The sequence below is a fragment of the Rhopalosiphum padi genome, chromosome 2 (genome assembly GCF_020882245.1).
Source record: "Rhopalosiphum padi isolate XX-2018 chromosome 2, ASM2088224v1, whole genome shotgun sequence".
In the NCBI taxonomy this organism is placed as follows: domain Eukaryota; kingdom Metazoa; phylum Arthropoda; class Insecta; order Hemiptera; family Aphididae; genus Rhopalosiphum; species Rhopalosiphum padi.
Genome location: NC_083598.1, coordinates 54,188,899 through 54,211,222, shown reverse-complemented (window position 1 = coordinate 54,211,222; position 22,324 = coordinate 54,188,899). Strand labels below are relative to the sequence as shown.

Here is a 22,324-nt window from a genome sequence, read left to right as displayed (position 1 = left end):
TGAATTTTATACATTTATAATTTATATACCTAGTATATACTTATGTAGGTAGGTTGTATCTCAATAATTTAATGTAATGTATATAGGTACGTATATTGTATATAATCGATGAATTGTCGCATTGAATTGAACATAGGTTAGGTTAGAAGTTAGACTACAATAAATGGAGTGTTCACCACGTATTGTAATTATTGTAGCCCAACAAGCAAAAGGGGTGCTTACCCCTCCAACCACCCCTGAAAATTAACTTTTAAACAACATTTTGTAATTTAAAAAAACTGTATATTAAAGTTGTTTAAGAAGTTGCATAGTATATTGTTCTATATTGTATCATTATATTATATTATATTGTATTATTTTATTATTTTTATTTACTAAAATTAATTACTAATTACTACCTATATTGCTATACCTATACTTGTGTATTTGACGTTATATAAACCATGATTATTATGAACAATTTTGAAATTTTGCCACCCCCCCCCCCCCCCAAACTAAAATTCCTAACTACGCCACTGTAAACGTTTATAAAAATATTGTGAATATAATTTTTTTTATATTTTTAATGAGTAAATTAATAACTGATTAAGAAATAATTAATTCAATTTTCAAGGATTTTGACCCATTTATCAATTTTTGCTATTAAAAAACACTAATAAAGCACGCAATTATAATTGTCTATAAAGAGCTCAAAATGAATAACAATTATTTAAAAATTATACCATTTATAGAAAAAATGGTAATATAAATACTTCGTAAATATTTTTAATTTTACGGCTATTCGCTTATATCACTTTTGTTGAAAACTGGTTAGCGTAAAAGTTTAAGAACATAATGAATTTAGAGGAATTGTAGCATTTGTAGACTATGGTTAATAAAATCCAAATATGTACAATCACATATTCACATTCAAACATTTGTATTTTATTATAAAACACAAATACATACGTAACCAATGCGTCAGTAAATTAGTAAAATATGAAGTTTCAAATTTACATGAAATAAAAATAAAATCATTAATAAAATACAGTATACACAATAATTAGTAAATAAAAATATGTGTAAATTCAATGTTTTAAGTAAAGTAATAGATATCTACATACAATATTTCTGGCAATATTAAACTTGACCCGCTTTAGTTAGTGTATTTGTAAAATAAGAACTAGTTACTAATATAATGACATTAATAACTAACTACTTGGAGTCTTTTTGTAACAAGTCAAAGAATATTTTTTTTTCAAAACTATTTTATTGAAATACTTTATAAAACATTAATATTTCTCGGTTCTTGATATAAATAATTATTTAATTGGTAATTAATAAAAAAATGTTTGCAAGGTAAGAATAACAGTGTTAGCCGTTAGGTAATTTTCCACACCACCTTTATTATTAAACGACGTACAATAACATTGTCCGTATTGTTTAATAACTTTATGAGGTATTACACGAGGCGCGTTTTTTTATTGTGGTGTCCCCAGTAGGCCTAATCCACATCGAACGCATTATATGCAGGGGCGTATTTAGGTAGGGGCTTTGGGTCCAGTTGTCCAGAACGGCAAATTTTTAAAGATTTAGAGGGGCAGCAAATTTTTATTTCGTACTTTAAGAGTACTGTCGCAGTGACGTCAATCATTAATATTTTTCACAACAAATGTGTGCCATGGAGGTATAAAATACTATAGTATTTATATAACATGGTATTCTATGGTATTATCAGTTTCACCATTGCGTGGCATAGAAGTTTTTTAATTTTTTTTAATAGAGGAGAGGCGGCAAAATATGTGTTGCCCTTATCCTAAAATTCCTAAATACGCCACAGATCATATGAATGCATTCAAATAATAATAAAAAAAATATACAATAACTTAAACTATGTAGATATTAATAATTTTATATAATATAAAACGGGTAATGTGTATAATATGTGTGTGTTGCCGGCCGGCGATAGTCAATGTGTTGGATGAGTGGATGAGAGATGAGCGCTAATGCGTAAAGGGGGGACAACTAAATTAAGATGAGCTTCTTATTGATGCTGCCAATCTTCCTCCGGGTTGAAACGAAGCCGAGTGCCGACACATTTCCCATCAGCTTTGTGACAACTTCTTCTTCACTGATAAATATTATATATTTATATAAAGTATACCTATACCTACTACGATTCTAAAAATTATAATATATTACAAACAAACCCTTTCGACAGTTCATTATCAGTTCAATTTCTTTTTGATGCTGCAAATCTTCCTCCGGGTTGAAACGAAGCCGAGTGCCGACACATTTCCCATCAGCTTTGTGACAACTTCTTCTTCACTAATAAATATTATATATTTATATAAAGTATACTATACCTACTACGATTCTAAAAATTATAATATATTACAAACAAACCCTTTTGACAGTTGATTATCAGTTGAATTTCTTTTTGATGCTGCAAATCTTCCTCCGGGTTGATACGAAGCCGAGTGCCGACACATTTCCCATCAGCTTTGTGACAACTTCTTCTTCTTCACTAATAAATATTATATATTTATATAAAGTATACTAAACCTACTACGATTCTAAAAATTATATTATATTACAAACCAATTCTTTGGACAGTTGATATTAAGATGAGCTTCTTATTGATGCTGCTAATCTTCCTCCGGGTGAAACGAAGCCGAGTGCCGACACATTTCCCATCAGCTTTGTGACAAATTCTCCGACGATGGGTAGTCCATGATCCAGCCAAATGTTCGGTTCCTATAAAACTTCAACTAATGTGCTGATTAAATGTAATTTAAACTTAAAGTAAAATTTTAATGTTTAAGAAATTTATGTTGGTGTTCTTTTATTTTTGAATTTAAATTAATTTGAAATTTTATATTCATAATTTATCACTGATAAATTATCAGTTAAAAATGTAAACAAGAACTAAAATGATTATAGTATATTGCAGTTTAACTTTCTGTTCGGTGGCCACCTTTTTAATTCCTCACTCTCTTTTATAAGAAAGTTAAACAATACAATAACTATAAAAAATATAAATTTAAACATACACAAAGACAAACTTGCTTTGTGATAAGAAAAAAAATTGAAAAAATTGGTAATTTTTCAATGTATTATTAAAATAAAAAGAACACCTAAAACCGTAGTACAGTATATTATCAGAAAAAAAACCATAAAAATTAAATATAATTTAAGTAAATATTCATAATATACTGTACTACTGTTCAAAAAATTATAGTATTAAACAAACACAGCCCTGCGACACTTTTTCTTGTTATTCATCACTTCATCAGCTTCCTAATGATATTGCTAATCGTGTATATGGAGTGGTGCACCGCCGCCGAAGAAACTCCAAATTTTCTTCATACGATCTTCATCATGATTCTAAATGGGAGTATAAAGATATTTTATGAAAATAAACAGCACGAAATGAAAAGGAGAGTACTTGTCATGTACTGAAGACTGTTGTTTAACGACTGTTCATTAAGACTATTATAGAATTGTTAATCGTCTTCTACTAATGTCGTCGATTATCGTATGCCACAGATGACGAATATTATAATATGATAAATATAAATCTATGGCTTTTTTTTATAGAACTCTTTGTGATATTATACGATCTATTTTTCTATCTTAGCTGTTTGACATATTAACGTAGAATTGAAACGTATAAACTATAGACCAAGACCAAATCTTTATAGATATTGCAAAGTATTAATATTTTATTCTAATGAAGATGATTATAAATTATTTAATTTAATCTATAAAAATAGTGAACTAAACAAAAATAATTATAGATATGTTTCTGAGTTAGTATTTCTACATTTTCTTGGTTTTAATCACGCAGTGCTTTAACTTAATTTTACATATTCTTACATGTAAACTTACATATATATATCTGAAGACACCTATCATAATAGAAACAAATTCATACATTTCCTTTATTATGGTTTCATGTAACAAATAGTACCTAGTCAATGTTTTGAGGAATTCAATTTTCAGTACCATTTTACAAAATAATCAAAAATTACATTAAATTAAAGATAAAGAAGTAATTATTACAGTGTTGCTTTATACATTAGTGATTAAGTTTATTACTGTAATTAGTGTGTGAAATTTGAATTTGAAAGAGACAGTCAGTCAACCTTCATTAATAAGTATAATTTTGATGTATTATGACTTATAATATTATATGTTGATTGTCGATTGATATTGCTAAGTATTTTATTTTTTTATTTTTTGTGTAAAGTTTGACAAGCTACATTTTTTTCGAAAACATTGCATTAATCATAAATCATAATTATTATTATAATATTGTATAAATAATAAATATAATTTATATCGTATTATATTGTTGTTATATACTTTTGAGTCAATAGATACAACCCTTTCGTAAAATAATTTGAATAAATAATATCTTAAGATTAATCTACGTATGTCAAAAATGTCCTTGTGTACGTATAGTATAACATGTACAAAAAACTTTTATGTCCCTACAAATAATGTTTTAAATAATAACAAAATATATAATATCGTAAATATACATAATTTCAAAATATTTTGAAAAAATACTATTTGTAAGAAATACATTCATAAGAATTTAATTAAAGTTTTAAGTATCTAAGATTATTCATTTTTGAACTATATCAAAATATAAAAATTATTTGAGAAAAAATATTTATTTTTAGGGTGGGTGTATAATAAACATTTAATAAGTTATAGGTATAATACTGAACTTCGAATAGTCATAAAAAATAATGTGACTTTCCAGTAAACATATTATTTTTGTTTTTGTTTTTGGTAAAAAAAAACTAATGAGAATTCCAATATAATATTTTTAAAATGTAGATATAAAAAGAAAATATTTTTATGAATATCTGACGAAAAAATTAATTTGAACATTTTATAGATTTAGCCGAATATAATCAAAATTTTAATTTTAAACGTTTATAAAATATACCGTGACTATACATTTTTTTATTACAGTAAATAAGTGAACGATCGATGAAATAGCCTGTATTAAATTTTAAATCATATTTGCATATCTATAATTTTTTTCGGCTTAATAAAAAAAAAAAAAATTTAATTGTTTTAAATAATGAAAATGCTTTTAAAATTACACAATTTACCTATAGAGAAATCATAATGTAGATAATTGGTAAAATTTTCAAAATTCTATAATTTGCATTTTTTAATTAAAATTAAATTAATAAATTATTTTGTCGATATTATACAAGTATATAGCGTAATAATACATTTGTTTTTTTGTGTTTTCGATATTATGACAAGATTAGAAATATTTTATTTTATTTTACTATTAACCACCCAAAGTCCTAATATAGATCATATTTGCTACAATAATTTATGACAGAAAAGAAACTTCATAATTATCAAATAAATATACATTCATTGCTATGTCCAGGATCCAAGGTATACTTGACGACTTAATTTTATTCTTAGCTATTTTATACATTGGATCAGTGGTCAACCTTTTTGGACTCTCGGGCCACATTCACAAACTAAAAACTGTTTGCGGGCAAGAAAAGAATAAAAATTTAATATACTTAAATTATTTACTATGCAAAAAAAATAATGTTTAGAACTTTAAGTAGAAAAAAAAATTCGTCGTTTTAGAATTTAAAGCGGGCCGTAGACAATAGCTCACTGGTTGCCGGCCATTGCATTGGACGATTGGAAATAAAATATAAGTCTGTCATCCAAGTATAGCAGCTTGTACATGTCAATAAATATTTATTTTAAGTATAAAAGATAAATTTGCTATTCCATAATTATGGGAAAATTAACTTACGTAAGTATTCTTCGACGCTGTTCGGCGAAATCGAGCTGTACCACATTTACAGTTCAAACGTGCATCATCACCACCGAAGAAACAGCTAGCTCTTATTTCTTCATTCGTCTTCTTTGCGCTCCAGAATGAAATTATTGAAATACTCTATAAAAATGAGAGCACTTGTCATACACTAAAGGCTGTTGTTTAAAGACTGTTCAATAAAACTATTAGAATTATTAACAGTCTTCTACGAATGACAACGATTGTCGATTTGCCACGGATGCTAAATATTGTAATAATGTGATAGATCATATGTTTTTTTTTTATAGAACTCTATGTGATATTATAGTATTTATTTTTATATCTCAGCGGTCTTGAATACGAAACTTTTGGTATTTAATTAATTTCATACGTAAAACCATAATAATTATATATCCTGAAATTTTTTTTTTAATTATAATTTTATTATTTCAATATTTTTTTGGTAAAATTTTTCACCAAAAAATAAAACCATATAAATATGGTAATATTTCCAGCTATTTTGTTTTTCCGATATTATGGCGAGATCTGAATTTTTTTTATTTTATTTTACTATTTACCAACCAAAGTACCAAATAGATCATATTTGCTACAAGAATTCATGGCAGACAGAAAATAAACTACATAATTGTAAAATCATTATACATTTTTCGCTACATATCCAGGATCTAAATTCTAAGGTGTACTTATAATGACTTTATTTTATTCTTGGAAATTTCATCATTAATGCATGATCGGTAACCTTTTTGAACACTCAGGCCACATTCATAAATTAAAAACAGTTTGCAGACCAGATAAAAATGAAAATTTTATATTCTTAAATTATTTATTATGGAAAAAAATATTGTCTAGAACTTTAAAATAATAAAATATAAATAAAAAAAAAATTGCAGTGTTTTAGAATTTAAAACGGGTCGTATATACAATACCCCGCCGGTTGCTGACCACTTCATTGGACTGGACGATCGAAAATAAAATATAGGTCTGTCATCGGGGTATCAGCTTGTAAAATTCAATAAACATTTATATTTTATGTTATGTATAAATAGTAAATTTATTACTACCCCAAAATTATAAGAAAATTAACCTACGTAAGTATCCTTCGACGCTTTTCGACAAAATCAAGCTGTGCCATATTAAAGTTCAAACGTGACCGTCACCGAAGAAACAGCTATAGTTTATTTCTTCATTCGTCTTCTTTACGCTTCGGAATGGAATTATTGAAATATTTTATGAACAATTGAAAATGAGAGTACTTGTCATGTACTGAAGGCTGTTGTTTGACGACTGTTCAATAAAATTATTAGAATTGTTAATTGTCTCCTACAACGATTGTCGTTTGCCATGGATGATAAAATATATTATAATAATGTTTTTTTATAGAACTCTGTGTGATTTTATAGGATTCATTATTATATTTCAGCTGTCTTGCATACGAAACTTTTGGTATCTAATTAATTTCATACGTAAAATCATAATAATTGTATATTATCCTGAATTTTTTTTTAAATTATAATTTTATAACGGTTTTATACGGTTTAGCAGAACTAAATGATTAATAATTTTAAAAATATTTAAAAGTTCAATCATTAAACTGATATTACATACTAAATAGTTAATAGATTATAATCTATTACATATAATAAACAAGGACTTACAAAATTAATAAAATTAATTTCTAAATACAAGCAGTTATTCACATTCAATTCGTTATACACATATAGTCACATATCATTTCCGTTTCGGTACCGTCCTGTTTAGGAATAATACATACTCATACTATTTTTACTATTTTTAAAATTAATCGATAAGTTCTAACTAATATGCTCAGATAATTTGCGATATTAATATATATAATAAATGCATCTATTTATGGTATTATGCTATGTTAATTTTATCCTATAAGTGAATAGTCAAAATATTTTGAAAATTATAATATTTATAAGAAATGCAAACATTAACATTTGTTAAAATTATCAAATAACTATAGTAATTCGATTTTAAATTACTACAAAAAAAAAAACAAAAATCGGTTGAGCAGAAATAGTTATTACAGAAATATAAAATGAATATCTAATGTCTTAAAAATTAAAAATTCAAACAATTATAAAAAAATATTAATGCGTCTTTTCGGAAAACTTTTTATTTTTGTTAGGGATGAAAAAAACTTATATTAGTCGGGTACTCGGTCGGTTAAAAATGAAAAATGCTATTTATACAATTAATATAAATATAAATTATTATTCTATAAAATGGGTCTGCAGGTAATATGACGATTATGTATTTACGGTCTCACGTATTTTATGCATTGCGCGTTGGGGAATAAAATATATATGCATACGTATACGTCACTCGGCGTGAATAGTAGAATAAAATATGTGCTTACGTCGATTACATCGTCCGGGTAGCCGATTGTTCATATAAATAAATATATTTTATTTTAAGTTTAAAATGTAAATTTAATCCTAAACAGAATAAGAAAAAAACTTACGTAATCGTAGACTGTTCCCGGGAAACCGAATTGTGTCAATCTTCAGTCTATACGTAGTAGTGCACCGCCGCCGAAGAAACTGCAAATTTTCTTCATATCGATCTTCATCGTGATTCTAAATGAGAATAAAAATTCATTTTTATGAAAATAAACAGCATGAAATGAAAATGAGAATACTTGTCATGTACTAAAGGCTGTTGTTTTACGACTGTTCAATACAATTATTAGAATTGTTAATAGTCTCCTACAAATGACAACGATTGTCGTTTGCCATGGATGAAAAATATTATAATTTTTTTTTTTAATAGAACTCTTTGTGATTTTATAGTATTTATTATTATATTTCAGCTGTCTTGCATACGAAACTTTTGGTATCTAATTAATTTCATACGTTAAACCATAATAATTGTATATCCTGAATTTTTTTTTAAATTATAATTTTATTATTTCAATAGTTGTTTGGTAAAATTTCTCACCAACAAATAAGACCATCTTCGACCAGCATAATTTTACATTGTACACAATGCATTAATGCATTATTATACATTGAAAATTGAATTCAAATTGTACAAATTCGTTATAGTGACATACTTAACCTAGTCTATAGTAGCTATACAGCAGTTTACGGGTTGGTTGTAATAAATGATTAATAATTTTAAAAATATTTAAAAGTTGAATCATTCAATTAATATTACATACTAAATAGTTAATAGATTATGATCTACGATCTACGTATAAATAAAGAAGGACTTACAAAATCAATAAAATTAATTTCTAAATACAAGCAGTTATTCACATTCGACTCGTTATAATATACACATGTGACTATATCATTCCCGTTTCGGTACCGTCCTGTTTAGGAATAATACCTACCTACTCATACTATTTAGTATTTTTTACTGATTTTAAAATAATCAATAGGTTCTAATGTTAATATGCTCAGATAATTTGCGATATTAATATATATATATAATAAATGCATCTACTTATGGTATTATGCTATTGTTATTTTATCCTATAAGTGTATAGTCAAAATATTTTGAAAATTATTATATGTATAAGAAATGCAAACATTAACATTTGTTGAAATTTTCAAATAACTATAGTTATTCGTTTTTAAATTACTACAAAAAAAAAAACAAAAATCGGTTGAGCAGAAATAGTTTTCACAGAAATATGAAATAAAATATATCTAATAATGTCATCAAAATTCAAAATTCAGACAATTATAAAAAAATATTAATGCGTCTTTTCAGAAAACTTTTTATTTTTGTTAGGGATAAAAAAAACTTATATTAGTCAAGTACTCGGCCAGTTAAAAATGAAAAATGCTATTTATACAATTAATATAAATATAAATTATTATATAAAATGGGTCTGGTAATATACTAATATGACGATTATGTATTTTTGATTTCACGTATTTTATGCATCGCGCGTTCGGGAATAAAATATGCATACGTATACGTCACCCGGCGTGTAGCAGATTGTCCAGTGCAATAAGTATGTACTTATTTTATGTCTAAAAAAGTAAATTAAAGCTCCAAAATTATAGAAAATCAAACTCACGTAAACATCGATTTTTTTTGTGAAACTTAGTTGTGTCATATTTAATGTCCATACGTTCAGTAACCACATCGCCGACCCAGGAACACCTTTCCTCGTCCGTCTTTACCACGTTTCGAATTAAAGATATTGAGATATTTCATATAAATAAGCTGAACAAAACGGCATATGCGTGTAAAATATTATATTTATTAAAGTACGGTTTAACGATTTGTACGTCAATTTTTTTCTCTGTTAAAATTATTACAATCGTCAATCGTCTCCGACGAATAGCGAAGATTGATGATTACCATAGATGATAGATTAATATTAATATGATAGATCCAAATCCATAGATTATATACTGTATTATTATGTTGTAATATTATTATTATTAGCCAGACATTTAAATTTATTCGGGAGTCTGCCGTTCGAGAGATTCAATTATGTACTTACAAATTTTATTTGCAAGGCGGAGGGCGGGGTAGATATTGTATAAATGTTGTACAGGACATTGAGACTAGACTCTTTCAAAGTTTCTGCCATTGGCATCGCATAAATTAGTAATTAGTTGTTGTTATCGATATTTTTCGCCCGTATTATTATTGAATGACACCCGTCTTCTCATTATTAATGTAAAAATATTATAATATTATCAATAATCAATATTAATATCGTAAACCATCATAATTATTTTCCAAATAGACAAAAATATTAAATTATATGTACTACAATTTTCTTCAAACTTTTTTATTGCTTTACTACCTTTTTTTATGGTGAGTTCGCCATCTCAAAGACCCCTGACGAGCCGCCACTGCAGGTGTTAATAAGTTTATGGCATAAACAGCTTAAAACTAATCTACAGAATATTTTGAATACTTCTCTGTGAGTGTTAAATAATAATACACGAATTGGTGTCTTTAAATAATATTTTTGTAATAACTTAAAACAAAATAGATAACTATACATATAATCGTTATTTTTCGTTAAAATATCCAGTTTTGTTAATATTTAAATTTGGTATGTACTAACAGTAGCGCCGAACACGGATATCGACTGGGGAAAATTCCCCAGAAATATTTATGGGTGGGTGGATGATAATAAAAAATAGTTTGTTATGCAGTATCTTGTATGTATATAGTTAGAATTAAATATAGTACCATTCGAACGTTACTAACTAAACATTTTTTTAGTAGGTGGGTCTAACACCAGCATTTTTTCCCCATAACATGAAATATAGATCGGCGCCACTGGAGTTACGACTAACCTCTGAGACTGGGAGTGAGAATATGAATAAAGTTAAAACTTTTAAGCAATAATAATAATATAATAGTAGCTATAGTTATATAGTAAATAGTTATACTAAGTTATATACTACTATTACTTTTATTTTTGTAAGAACCAATGTAAAAATTAATTCTAAGGACATTTAATTTACGCTTATTTTTCATTTCACTATATGTCTATATTGTATACAAAATACCAATGACTACAAATATTCACTATCAATGCGTGAAATCACAATCATTATACCTAGGATACCTACTGAATGTACTGCTTAATTTTTTGTTCTTACCGTAATAAAAATATTATTTGTGTATTCGAAATAACGAAGTTATTGAGAGCAAAACGCTATTAAATTTAATAGTAGTTTCAAGTGGGTTTTAATTTAGTTCGGTTCGACATAATAAGAATTAAGAATCTATCTACTGTAATTTACATTTGTATATTTTGTAAAAATTCATCTATTTTGCATTCTGTGGTTGCGTCTGTAATGAAATGTGGGCAGCTTCTTAGAACTCTATAAACGATGGCCGATGACCTTATATTAGTAATTGTATACGTTTGTCTATCTGTGGACTACTTACCTAATCAATTCAGTCTTATAAAAGACACTTTTTAAAGAGCTCAGATATAGATAAATAGATAATTATTTTAAAACGTACTTAGTTCATTACTCCACGAATCCATTACTTATCAAACAAGCACTTGAAGCACTTGAGATGCATTCCGGAGATGGAGACATCCGAGTCAATAATCGCAGAGGAATTGCCGGAAATGTTATTAAACGCGGAAGCACTAAGAAGTTTGACAAATCCAAAAAGTCGGACAAATCCAAGAAGTCCAGCAAATCTAAGAAGTCCAGCAAGAACAGCAGGAAATTATATAAGTATATAGAAAGTAAGAATGATATTACTAGGGTTAAAATGTTATGATTTTGCATATTTTTTTTTACGTTATTCAATAGCTTCTATTCTTGTATATAAATGTGTATATACATAATATGATACCTATATTCAAAATATCAAAATTTTATTTTACATATAATAGCATACTTTACCATTTTTTTTTATTTATAAGTGCATAATTTGTGTTTTTCTGTTTTTAAACTCATATTTAAAGGTTGGTTGTCAATGTAAAATGCTGAAAAGTACCGTAATTTTATATTTTATTAACTGAATTTGATATAAGTTTGATTATCTATTTTTTACAAATTATCTCCTATTTATTATTGTTGAGAATTCAATATGGTTATAGGCAGTAAATAGGGTACCTTTAAATATAATTTTGGATAACCCTCATCAATTATCACAATTATGAATCAAAACTGTGAGCCATTACAATGTTATCAAATATATTAACAGAATATTTAATAATTTGTTGATAGTAGGTACCTATATGTATTGCCATCTAGTCTACGACAGCACGACCGATGTAGAGTACCTAGTTTCGTGTAAGGGATTTTTCTTCTAATAGATTCTAATACGTATTAGCAACAAATAGACGAAGATTTACAACCGAACATTTAACAAACAATAATGATAATCATTCAATGCAACTTTTTTTTTAAATGAATTTTTCTTATATTTAATTAAATTTTATATAATAAATAAGACAATTCAAAAATGTAATAGGTACACAATAGTTAATATAAAGCGCGAGCACGTAAAAATAGTATTGAGCCAATTAATTTATATTCTATTAATAATTAAATTTGTCTCTATATATTTATTGCATTTCTTTATTTTTAATGCATATTTTTAAAATTTTCATGTATACTTAACTATTTTTTAGTGCATTAGTGCATACAAATTTATACATTTTTTAGTGCATAAACATCATCCTTACCGTAGTTATCACTTTTCATACTCGTATATTATACTTGTGTGAGCCTCTCTTTAAAATGCAAATCTTGCAAAATCCTTTCTGAGTGTAAACTTACATTATAGCATTTATAGGGTTTAAGGTAAGTACTGTTAAAAATTCAACTTTTAAGCTATTGTTATAGTTTAGGATATACAACAGTACTACACTTTAATTATCCATCAGTTAGTATAAAGCTTTATTTTATATATACATTATATATAATAATATATAATGATATATACAGGGTTTGAACTTATAGCACTTAAAAACACCAAAATAAGCGCTAAAATATGCATACAATTATACAAAATCTAAAAATATGTACCTATTTTAAATATTAATTATTCAAACATTAAAATTAATATTTAGTAATAAAAATAAAATAAATACATTAAAAATCTAGAAATAATTAAAAAGAAAAATATTGGATAAATCAGTAGATACTATTTCTTGATAATAGGCACCTTCTCAATTTTTGAACTTTATTCGTGAATCGTGAACTAAATAAATATAGGAAAAATGAAAAATTATATTTTACATTTAAATTAATAGATGCATTATTTTATGTTTTTGTCTTACCTTCATTGTTATTTGTTACATTAGATAATTAAATGTTTTCGCAAGTTAAAAATAGCAAAAACATACGAATATACGATTGCATTAATATATTTTTTTTTCTATAAGATTTTTAATGTTGGTTGCTTAAAGTTGCTAAAAATATTCTAAATATTGACTCAAGTTCGACGTCGATCGGAGAAAGTCGGGGGACTACGTTAAGTTGGTCCTTCAGTTTAAGTTCCTTGATTTTGGTGAGTAGTGTAATATATTCGTAGTAATTTATTCGGAACAGTCTTAGATCATATACGTATATGATCTAAGCGAACAGTATTATCTTTCTTCTAAGACCGTGGTACTATCTATTCAGTGAAATCAATTTCGTGGCTATGGTGTAATCCCTGCCCAGACTACTTATAGTGTTATTCTGCGGTGTTATCAAAACGTAAATGATAAAAAAATTATTTTTTATTCTGATTGTTTACTTTTGTTAGTAGTAGATATAGCTGTTCTCACTTTTCATCTACTGAAATACTGAATATTGATCTACATCCATGGTTTCGGAAAACTGCTTAATGTCCGTTATATATGTTTCAGACGTTTCAGTATTTCACTAATCTTTAATTCAGCTCAACGCTTGTATTGTGTATTCTTTATTCTGATCTAGAAGCAGAAAACACAAGTGCCATTTTGAATTTACCTTAACATCTATCTTAATTCACAAAGATGTGTAATCGATCTACAACTATAGATCAAATGTAAGTCTTTTTTATTAAAAAGTACCTTATTTAGGGCATGATATTTACTTTTATAAACATTTTTTAAACGTCTTTAGCCGTTACTACAGTTTAACATGACTTGAACTAAAATTATTAGGGTACCTATTTTCCATTAATTTACATGTTAATAATTCATAAATAAATATTTTTAATAAAATTTATATTTATTTACCATGCAGTGTTAAAGATCGATTCAACATACGACTAATCGAATCCAAATGGGTTGATAAAGTAGAAAAATTAGTTTACACTGCTCTTCAAAAACGAAATGAAGATGGTCAAGATTTAACTACTGTTAAGTTTGAAGAATTATACAAAGAAGTTGGTGCACGTGCTCGTGGTATGAATTTAATTATGATTTATTCTAAACTCGAGTTTCTGATCTTAGTGAAAGCTGATTCTTAATTTCCTTATATTTTATACAATTGTAGTTATAAAATAATTCTGAAAACATTTTACTTGGAAATCATTGCAATAAATTAAATAGGATATTGTTATGGTTGAAATTATATGTTCTCTCTAAATTACCTAATTTTAATTGTATATTTTTATTTAAAACTTATACAGTTTTTAGTGAGGTCCAGTCGTCCAGTATTTTTTTTAGGGAAATAAATAAATATCTTAAATATGGAAATAATTTGGGGTTTTTATAAGGACTATCCATAATCACAAAGCCACGCAAAAATGTACCTCTTTTAAAAATAATTTTCTAATTATTCTTATAGATTATAGTCTGCAACTATTAGTTTACAGAAATGCATAATAAATTTCATATTCCTATAGTAAACAATAATCAAGTTAATGCTACTGTTCCTTAATTCCAATAATTTTAACTGATTTTTTCATACCAAAACTCCTTTTGTTGTTACATTTAGAATTATACAAATATATTTTAAGTTAAAAAACTTCATTTATATTAAAATAATTAGTTAAATCTTAATATTTTAAATGTTTGTTATACATTGTTACTGTTTATTATTATTATTACTAAGCCCCAATTTTTAACAACTTGGAAACCAATTCTGATTTGTAAAAACCCAGGAACCAATTTGAACACTCCGATAATTATTACCATTTAGAATAACTAAAAATGTTGCTTGTTTAACTAAATATAGTTATATTATAACAAACTAGCCTACAGAGACATTATAAAATTGTATTATTGCTATTGATAATTCATAAAGAAAAAGGTGTTAGAAATAATAGGTTTGAATGAATTGTCTATGTAGCACCAAGTAATCCTAAATCCTGACATATATTTTTATATTAAGACTTTAAAGGGGTCTCCTAGAAATGTTCCAAACTCCTCGGGGCTTGGGCCAAAATGGTCCAGTCACCCCTCCCCCTTCTGAACGGCCTTGATTGTGTATAAACTTTTAATTGTGCATTTTATTTTAGATGCGTTACCAGTTGAAATGGAAGTTGAGTTTCATGAGAAAATGGAAGACTTTCTATCATCAAATATTGATGGTAGTGATAACCCTTATAATATGAACTCATCAGAGTCTAGTTCTCCTTGTGCAACAAACGTTGATATTCCTTCTGATGCTTCCTCTGATAATATGTTGGCTGATATTTTTGATAGTACTTTAGATGTTAATAATGGAAAATTAAAACCTAAATAATATTTTGTGTATCATATTTCTAAAATGATATAAAATGATTAAAACTCATTTCTGAAGCATCTAAAAGTAATAATATTTTAATATACTTGATATTTGAATTGGCATCTATTTTCTTTTATTCTATAAATAAGTTCATTTTATCATTATATATATCTAAAATAACTGAATTTGATTCCCTAGTATTAAATCATTTCATTTAACAAAATAACTTTTACATTGATAATCTAGAAGTTTTCTCACTCTGTGTTTCCTCATTTCTTGTGATATGTAAATATTATATCAATTAAGCTTATTGTCCTATCATTGCAACAGATTGTGTAATAAAAAATTATGTTAAAATTTTCATGTGTGATATTTTAGATTTTAATTTACTGTAAGTAACTGATTTTGAATTGTATAAAATAATTATAATTGTACTAACTACTATCTAGTATTCTAGTGTACCTACCTTCATATTTTGAACACAATTTATGTTTTAAAAAAACTAGTTTGTATCCTTACATGTGAAATGATTCTACTGTAATAGTGTTTGAATATTAAAACTGAACATGTATAATTTTGCCAAAATAATAGAATCTCTTGAACTATGAGTTAAAGATTTTTTTATTAAAATGTATTTGAATATAAACTATGTAAATAATGAAAAGGGGAAATGAACCCCTAAATTGAGAACCGATGTAAGTCACATAATATTGAAAATTGAGATAATGCGTAGAATGTGTTATCTATAGATAGATTCATCATGTGTGAAAATTAAAAAAAAATATATTAAATTTTAAGATTATGATTTATGAGATATAAAAATAACTAATAAAATAAGTTAATCCAGTCAGAGGCCCAAACTAGTTACAATTATGGGGGGAAGTGGATAAAACAAAAGTATTCATTATCCACTTATAAAACAAAAATATATTTTCATTATATCATACTTACCTTATACTGTAAATTACATAATATAAGTGTATTTATGTATGCTTATTGTTTTGTCTGAAAATTGACCACTGAGTAATGAGTATTGATTAATTGTCTCTCTTTTACTCTTAGGTTTGCACCTCTGACTGCAATAATCTACTATTCTTTTTTGTCCTATATTTAAAAAAAAATTAAGATAATATTTTATTAATATACTTTCTATAATACCACGGAGAATCGTGTATTGTAAAAACGACGTAAGTCTAAGAACTTTATATGCACCTCTCCCAGACTTAAACTTTATTTTTTATTTTTTTACTATTAATAATAATAGTTAAAAAGAATAAAAATATTTTAAAAATTATACCATTGGTAAGAAATAATAATAATATAAACATGTAAATGCTATTAGTGTTATGTTGTCACCTGATTTCTATAGAGCTTTTTGTATTCTACTCTATAGTATTTGCCCGCAGTTTAGATTACTATTGGGTTCAATTTTTAAAGTATAATACTTAATTGAATATATTGTTTTTAAATCCAGACATTCTCTATGGAACAACCTGTATAATAAGGTGTATTTATTAAAATAAAGTTATAAAATATGTTTAACTGAAAATTCATCAAATTTTATTTAGCCTCAAAACTTATACTATCTTTAGTTGTAGTAAATTATATTATAAAAAAAAAAAAAAACAATTTATTTCTAAAATGAATAACATTAATAAACATAGTTCATTGCTGATTTAATACATATATTTTAATATAATAATATGATTTTATAAGTCTTCGTGGTTGGTCACGTTCCAATTAGTTCCTGAATGAATGTCATTATTTGCTGGACCAATTAGAGCTTTAGCAAAATTTGTATTTGAAAAATATAAATTAGCTACATTTACAAGATCTTCAATTTTTACATTCATGATTTGATTTCTGTGTTCTTGTCTAATTTGTTGGTCCATATCATTGAAAAATAATGCATTACCTTTTGACATTGGTGCAACTGGATGGTCAATTCCTTGAAATATAGCTAATTTTGCTTCATTCAATTCTTCAATTGTTATTTTTCTATTATTTACCCAATTACAAGCACCATCAAAGGCTTCAAATGTCTCAATTGGTTTTGGGTCTCTGTAGGAGAACATTTGAATACTTCCAGACATACTCAGCGAGGCACCAGAACCATAAGCTCCATTTTTTTCTCTCACTGTAGGCAATAAATATTTCGAGCTTATATATTTGCAAAGAACTTTCAATGGAGCAAAATCTTTATGAGCGTAATGAACACCTGGTAAAGCTTTTGCACAATAATTAACGGAAAACGGTAACACATGATGGAAACATTTTACATTGTCATCTTGTTTATCAATTTTATTATATTCATTTGACTGATCCCAATTTCCGGCAATTGTGTTAAGAAAACCTTCCAGACCTTTAACTGCTGTAGAGTTGTTTTCTACTATGGTTAATGAACATTTCATAGTATTTTTGTTCAATATTTTTGTACCGATTTCTTCTAGTTTTTTCAGTATTGGTGTTAAATCATCAATCTGGGCAATTTTTTTCATGGTACTAACATATTGGAGTCCACCATATGTTTCACGTTGAGCATCAATTGGATTAATACCAGCAGTTGCACACAGCATTGCATACATATGTCCACTACCTGAAATACTGTTGGCCAAACTACTTGCCTCTTCTTGTAAAAGAGTTTTAAATCTGTTTTCATCTTCAAAAGTTACTTGTGTAAATATTTGTTTCCACAAATCAAACATTTCATCAACATTTTTGTCCAAACAATGAGAGTTTAGAATAATACTTTCTTTCATGTTGAATAAATTTAAAGGCGAATCTATAATTGATTGGGACACTTGTAAACCCCCAGTGGATTTCCTCACCAATTGGTCAAACTGTCTGAAGTCCATAGATTTAGTACCCATTCTGGTAACAATATTACAAAATAGTGGAATTAGAGTTTTTAAATCATCAGATAAATGTGATGTGTTTATTAAACTTCTAAAGTAAGTCACTTGATTAGTTGGTTGTGGAAATATGAAAACCGGAGTGTTATTTATGTTTTCTTTAATGAGTGGTACAGAATCAGTTGTCTTTTTTAAATCATTAAGGCTCAAAGATGGTAAACATGTGACATCTTGTGTTGCATCTTGTTGCTTTCGAAGGTCCAAACCTTGTACATAAATGTTCTCTTTGTCTACATCAGATAAAGGAGTCATTTTTTCTTTTAGAAGCTTGTCTTCATTTTCTTTTCTAAGTTCTTCAAAATTGTTTTCTGGTGACATTGTCATTACAAGTTTGTGATTATTATTCAACAAATACTTATCAACTAGTGATTGTAAATAATTAGGATGATTAGACAGCTTTTTCTTAAATTCATCTATCTTTTCACTGACACACATTGAATCTAGTATATTACCATCATGATTCCAAATGGGCAGTGTACCATATAAGAGTTGTAATCCAAAATTTGAAGTCTGATGCCTCATAGACAGTTCAACTGAGTGTAAAATATTATCGATATCACGGTTATCAAAACCTTCATTAATGATTGATTTAATTGTATCTTCGTAAATTGATTCCACTCGTTCAAAATCTGATATATTTAACCCCTGAAGCCCTACTGCAAAAAATGAATCTCTTGTTTGATCTGTAAAACCAGTTGCAGCACTGAAATCTGTTCCAATGTTTGGTTCTATGAGAGTTTTATAAAACTTAGCATTAGGTCCATTTAATAATAATCTTGAAAGTATGGCTAGCTCAAAGGTTTCTTGCGTATTAGTTATATCGCTCCAAAGGGTGCCAATACTTAAAGATGATTGTTTATCCTTAGGCACCATTGGATCTTCTCTACAAGCAACGTGTGCACGTTTAGATGTTGCCCAACGTTTTTCATTTGGAACCTTTGTTTCAACTTTAATAGATGGATCTGCTAGACAATCTTTTAAAAATGTATCGTTTAAAAATCTAAGATGATTTTCTAAGTTAAAATTACCGTAAGAATAGAAACGGCTATTACTTGGATGATAATATCTATGATGAAAAGCAACAAGATCAGAATGAGTTAAAGATGGTATAACATTAGGATCACCACCTGAATTGATACCATATGTATTACTTGGTAAAATGTTATTCAGAAAATGTTCATTGTAAATTTGTTGATTATCTGAATACACACCTTTCATTTCATTATAAACAACCCCTTTTATTTCTATTGGAGAATTTTTATCGTCCACATCTTTATGTTCTAAACGCCATCCTTCTTGACGAAAATCAGATTCTCGTAACATCGGATTAAAAACAGCATCTAAATACACCGCCATAAGGTTATAATAATCGGATTGGTTTTCAGTACAAAATGGATAAAAGGTATAATCAGGTGCAGTCATGGCATTCATGAAATTTGCCATAGAACGATTGAGCATTTTAAAAAATGGATCACGACACGGAAATTTTTTACTACCACATAAAGTAGTATGTTCAAGAATATGTGGTAATCCATTAGACTGTTTTGGTGTTGTACGAAATGCGACACTAAAAACATTGTTAGTATCGTTTCTATCAATATGCAGATAATCTGCCCCAGATTTCTGGTGTTCGAGACGCAATGCAGTGAGCTGAAAGTCAGCAACAGGCCTGACTTCTTTTACAACAAAGCCTTCTATTTCTTGCCCAACTTTAAAAATAGTGTCATATGGTGTTTTAGCTTTCAAAACGCTAAAGCCACGAATATTTGCTCCGTGTTTTTTTAGTGCTTTTGAAAGCCTAAGCATCTTGAACAGTTATAGACAAAACACTGTAAAAATAAAAACAAATAGTTAAGTTACTATACTAATTTATAATAACAATATTAAAAATTGTATGTTATGTATTAATATTTACTTTCATTCTTCAGAAAAATATATTGTAAACTTATACGGGTTGAAACGCAAATATTAAAATTGCTTAATGTTTGCAAGGTCAAATTATTCATAAACAAACATAATATATAACCAGAATTAATCTCAAAGTTTTTTTAAAGTATTCTTAACTGTCAAGTCTCTAATTACGTAATTATATTTTTGTACTAATAGATAATAAGAGAGAAAAGTGTTGAAAAACACATAAAATAAAAATTAAATATTTTTTTTAAATCTAATATGAAATTTATAAAAAATAATAAATTAAAATGACAAAGTATGCACATCTAAACAGGGTTGTATAGAGGTTTGGTTGGGTCCCTAACAAAACAATGCATTTGTGCCTCTTCCTACAAATGAGAAATTTGCATTTGTTTAAAAAAACCATTTGAGATATATAAAATATGTATAAATACATACTAGGTAATAAGTAATAACTAATTAACTTTAATAACTATTTATATTTATATGATTTTAAGATATAAATAATCACTACATTATAAACATGTTATTTTTTTCAAAATGTATTTCATAAGTAGTATTGAAATTAAATGTGTGCCCCTGGTCCATGCCTTCTTACTCTTCTCTGAAGATGGCCCTGATTCTAAGAAGTTAGATGGTTTGTCCTATTATTTCTGACATGGCTATATTTCAAAAGTTAACATTCTCGCAAGAATCAAAGTTCAGATAAGATTCAAACTTTACAATGGTTTAATCAGAAAGATTAATAGGACTTATACCAAACTACCAACCATATAAACGGTTTTTTTTTCAAAGCAAATCATTTGAAAGTATCATTGGAATCAAAATGTTGAGTGCAACAGCATATGAAACACAGTAGGTACTTAATAAAAACCTAATCTAAAATCTTATTTTATGTTTACACCTTACATCACTTTATTTTTACCATGATGGCATGATAGAAATAAGTATTTAATTATATAATTTATATACTAGATATTACAAAAATATCATACTACATTACTACAATACTGCATAACAAATTGAAATTGGGAACGTTAATATTAAATTGTCTTAATTAAGCATACTCACGTTTTAAAAAGTATTTTCAAAAATAAATGAAGTCTGTTGAAAGTTTATCTTTCTATATTAATTAATTTAAATATAAAATGACTAGATAATTGTTAATTAATACCTATTTTTGTTATAATGACAAATAATATAATCTATTTATTTTTTCATGTTTGTAATATATTATTGTTTAATATTTAAATACAGAAAATTACATAGTGCACAGCAAAACATAAAACCATAATTAACTGCTCAAGCAACAAGCAATGAGTGGAGGAATGAAGATTCTAGACCACGATCTTAGATTTATGTCGACTATCAGTAGGTAAACAGTAATCACTAATCAGAATATCAGATTCATATTATAATAGTGATAAGCACTTGTTCGAATAATAAAGACCATAACAATAACCATAACAATATATATGTTCATGATAAAGACCCGGTCACGGTTTAAGATAATATACAGGTTAGCTATCAGCAGCCCATCACCCGGGCAGATTGTGTTACGG

At 26.9% G+C, this 22,324-nt stretch overlaps 2 protein-coding genes and 1 long non-coding RNA gene across 3 annotated transcripts; 1 reads left to right on the top strand and 2 right to left on the bottom strand.

Moving 5' to 3' along the window:
- Nucleotides 1-1,370: 1,370 nt before the first annotated feature.
- Nucleotides 1,371-3,408, bottom strand: LOC132921745 (uncharacterized). Its single transcript, XR_009660934.1, has 4 exons — nucleotides 2,581-3,408; nucleotides 2,386-2,506; nucleotides 2,190-2,307; nucleotides 1,371-2,110 (listed from the first exon to the last, which is right to left on the bottom strand). It is a non-coding gene; the product is annotated as an uncharacterized LOC132921745 (long non-coding RNA).
- Nucleotides 3,409-14,024: 10,616 nt separating this feature from the next.
- On the top strand, nucleotides 14,025-16,544 carry LOC132919590 (uncharacterized). The gene is made up of 3 exons (XM_060981304.1): nucleotides 14,025-14,308; nucleotides 14,509-14,669; nucleotides 15,728-16,544. Exons 1-3 carry the CDS (start codon nucleotides 14,277-14,279, stop codon nucleotides 15,952-15,954), a joined length of 420 nt encoding a protein of 139 aa, XP_060837287.1. The 5' UTR covers nucleotides 14,025-14,276; the 3' UTR covers nucleotides 15,955-16,544.
- Nucleotides 16,545-17,473: 929 nt separating this feature from the next.
- On the bottom strand, nucleotides 17,474-22,095 carry LOC132919586 (presequence protease, mitochondrial). Its single transcript, XM_060981297.1, has 2 exons — nucleotides 21,834-22,095; nucleotides 17,474-20,677 (listed from the first exon to the last, which is right to left on the bottom strand). The coding sequence occupies exon 2, from the start codon at nucleotides 20,652-20,654 to the stop codon at nucleotides 17,646-17,648; it is 3,009 nt and encodes a 1,002-aa protein (XP_060837280.1). The 5' UTR covers nucleotides 20,655-20,677; nucleotides 21,834-22,095; the 3' UTR covers nucleotides 17,474-17,645.
- Between the last annotated feature and the right edge of the window lie 229 nt (nucleotides 22,096-22,324).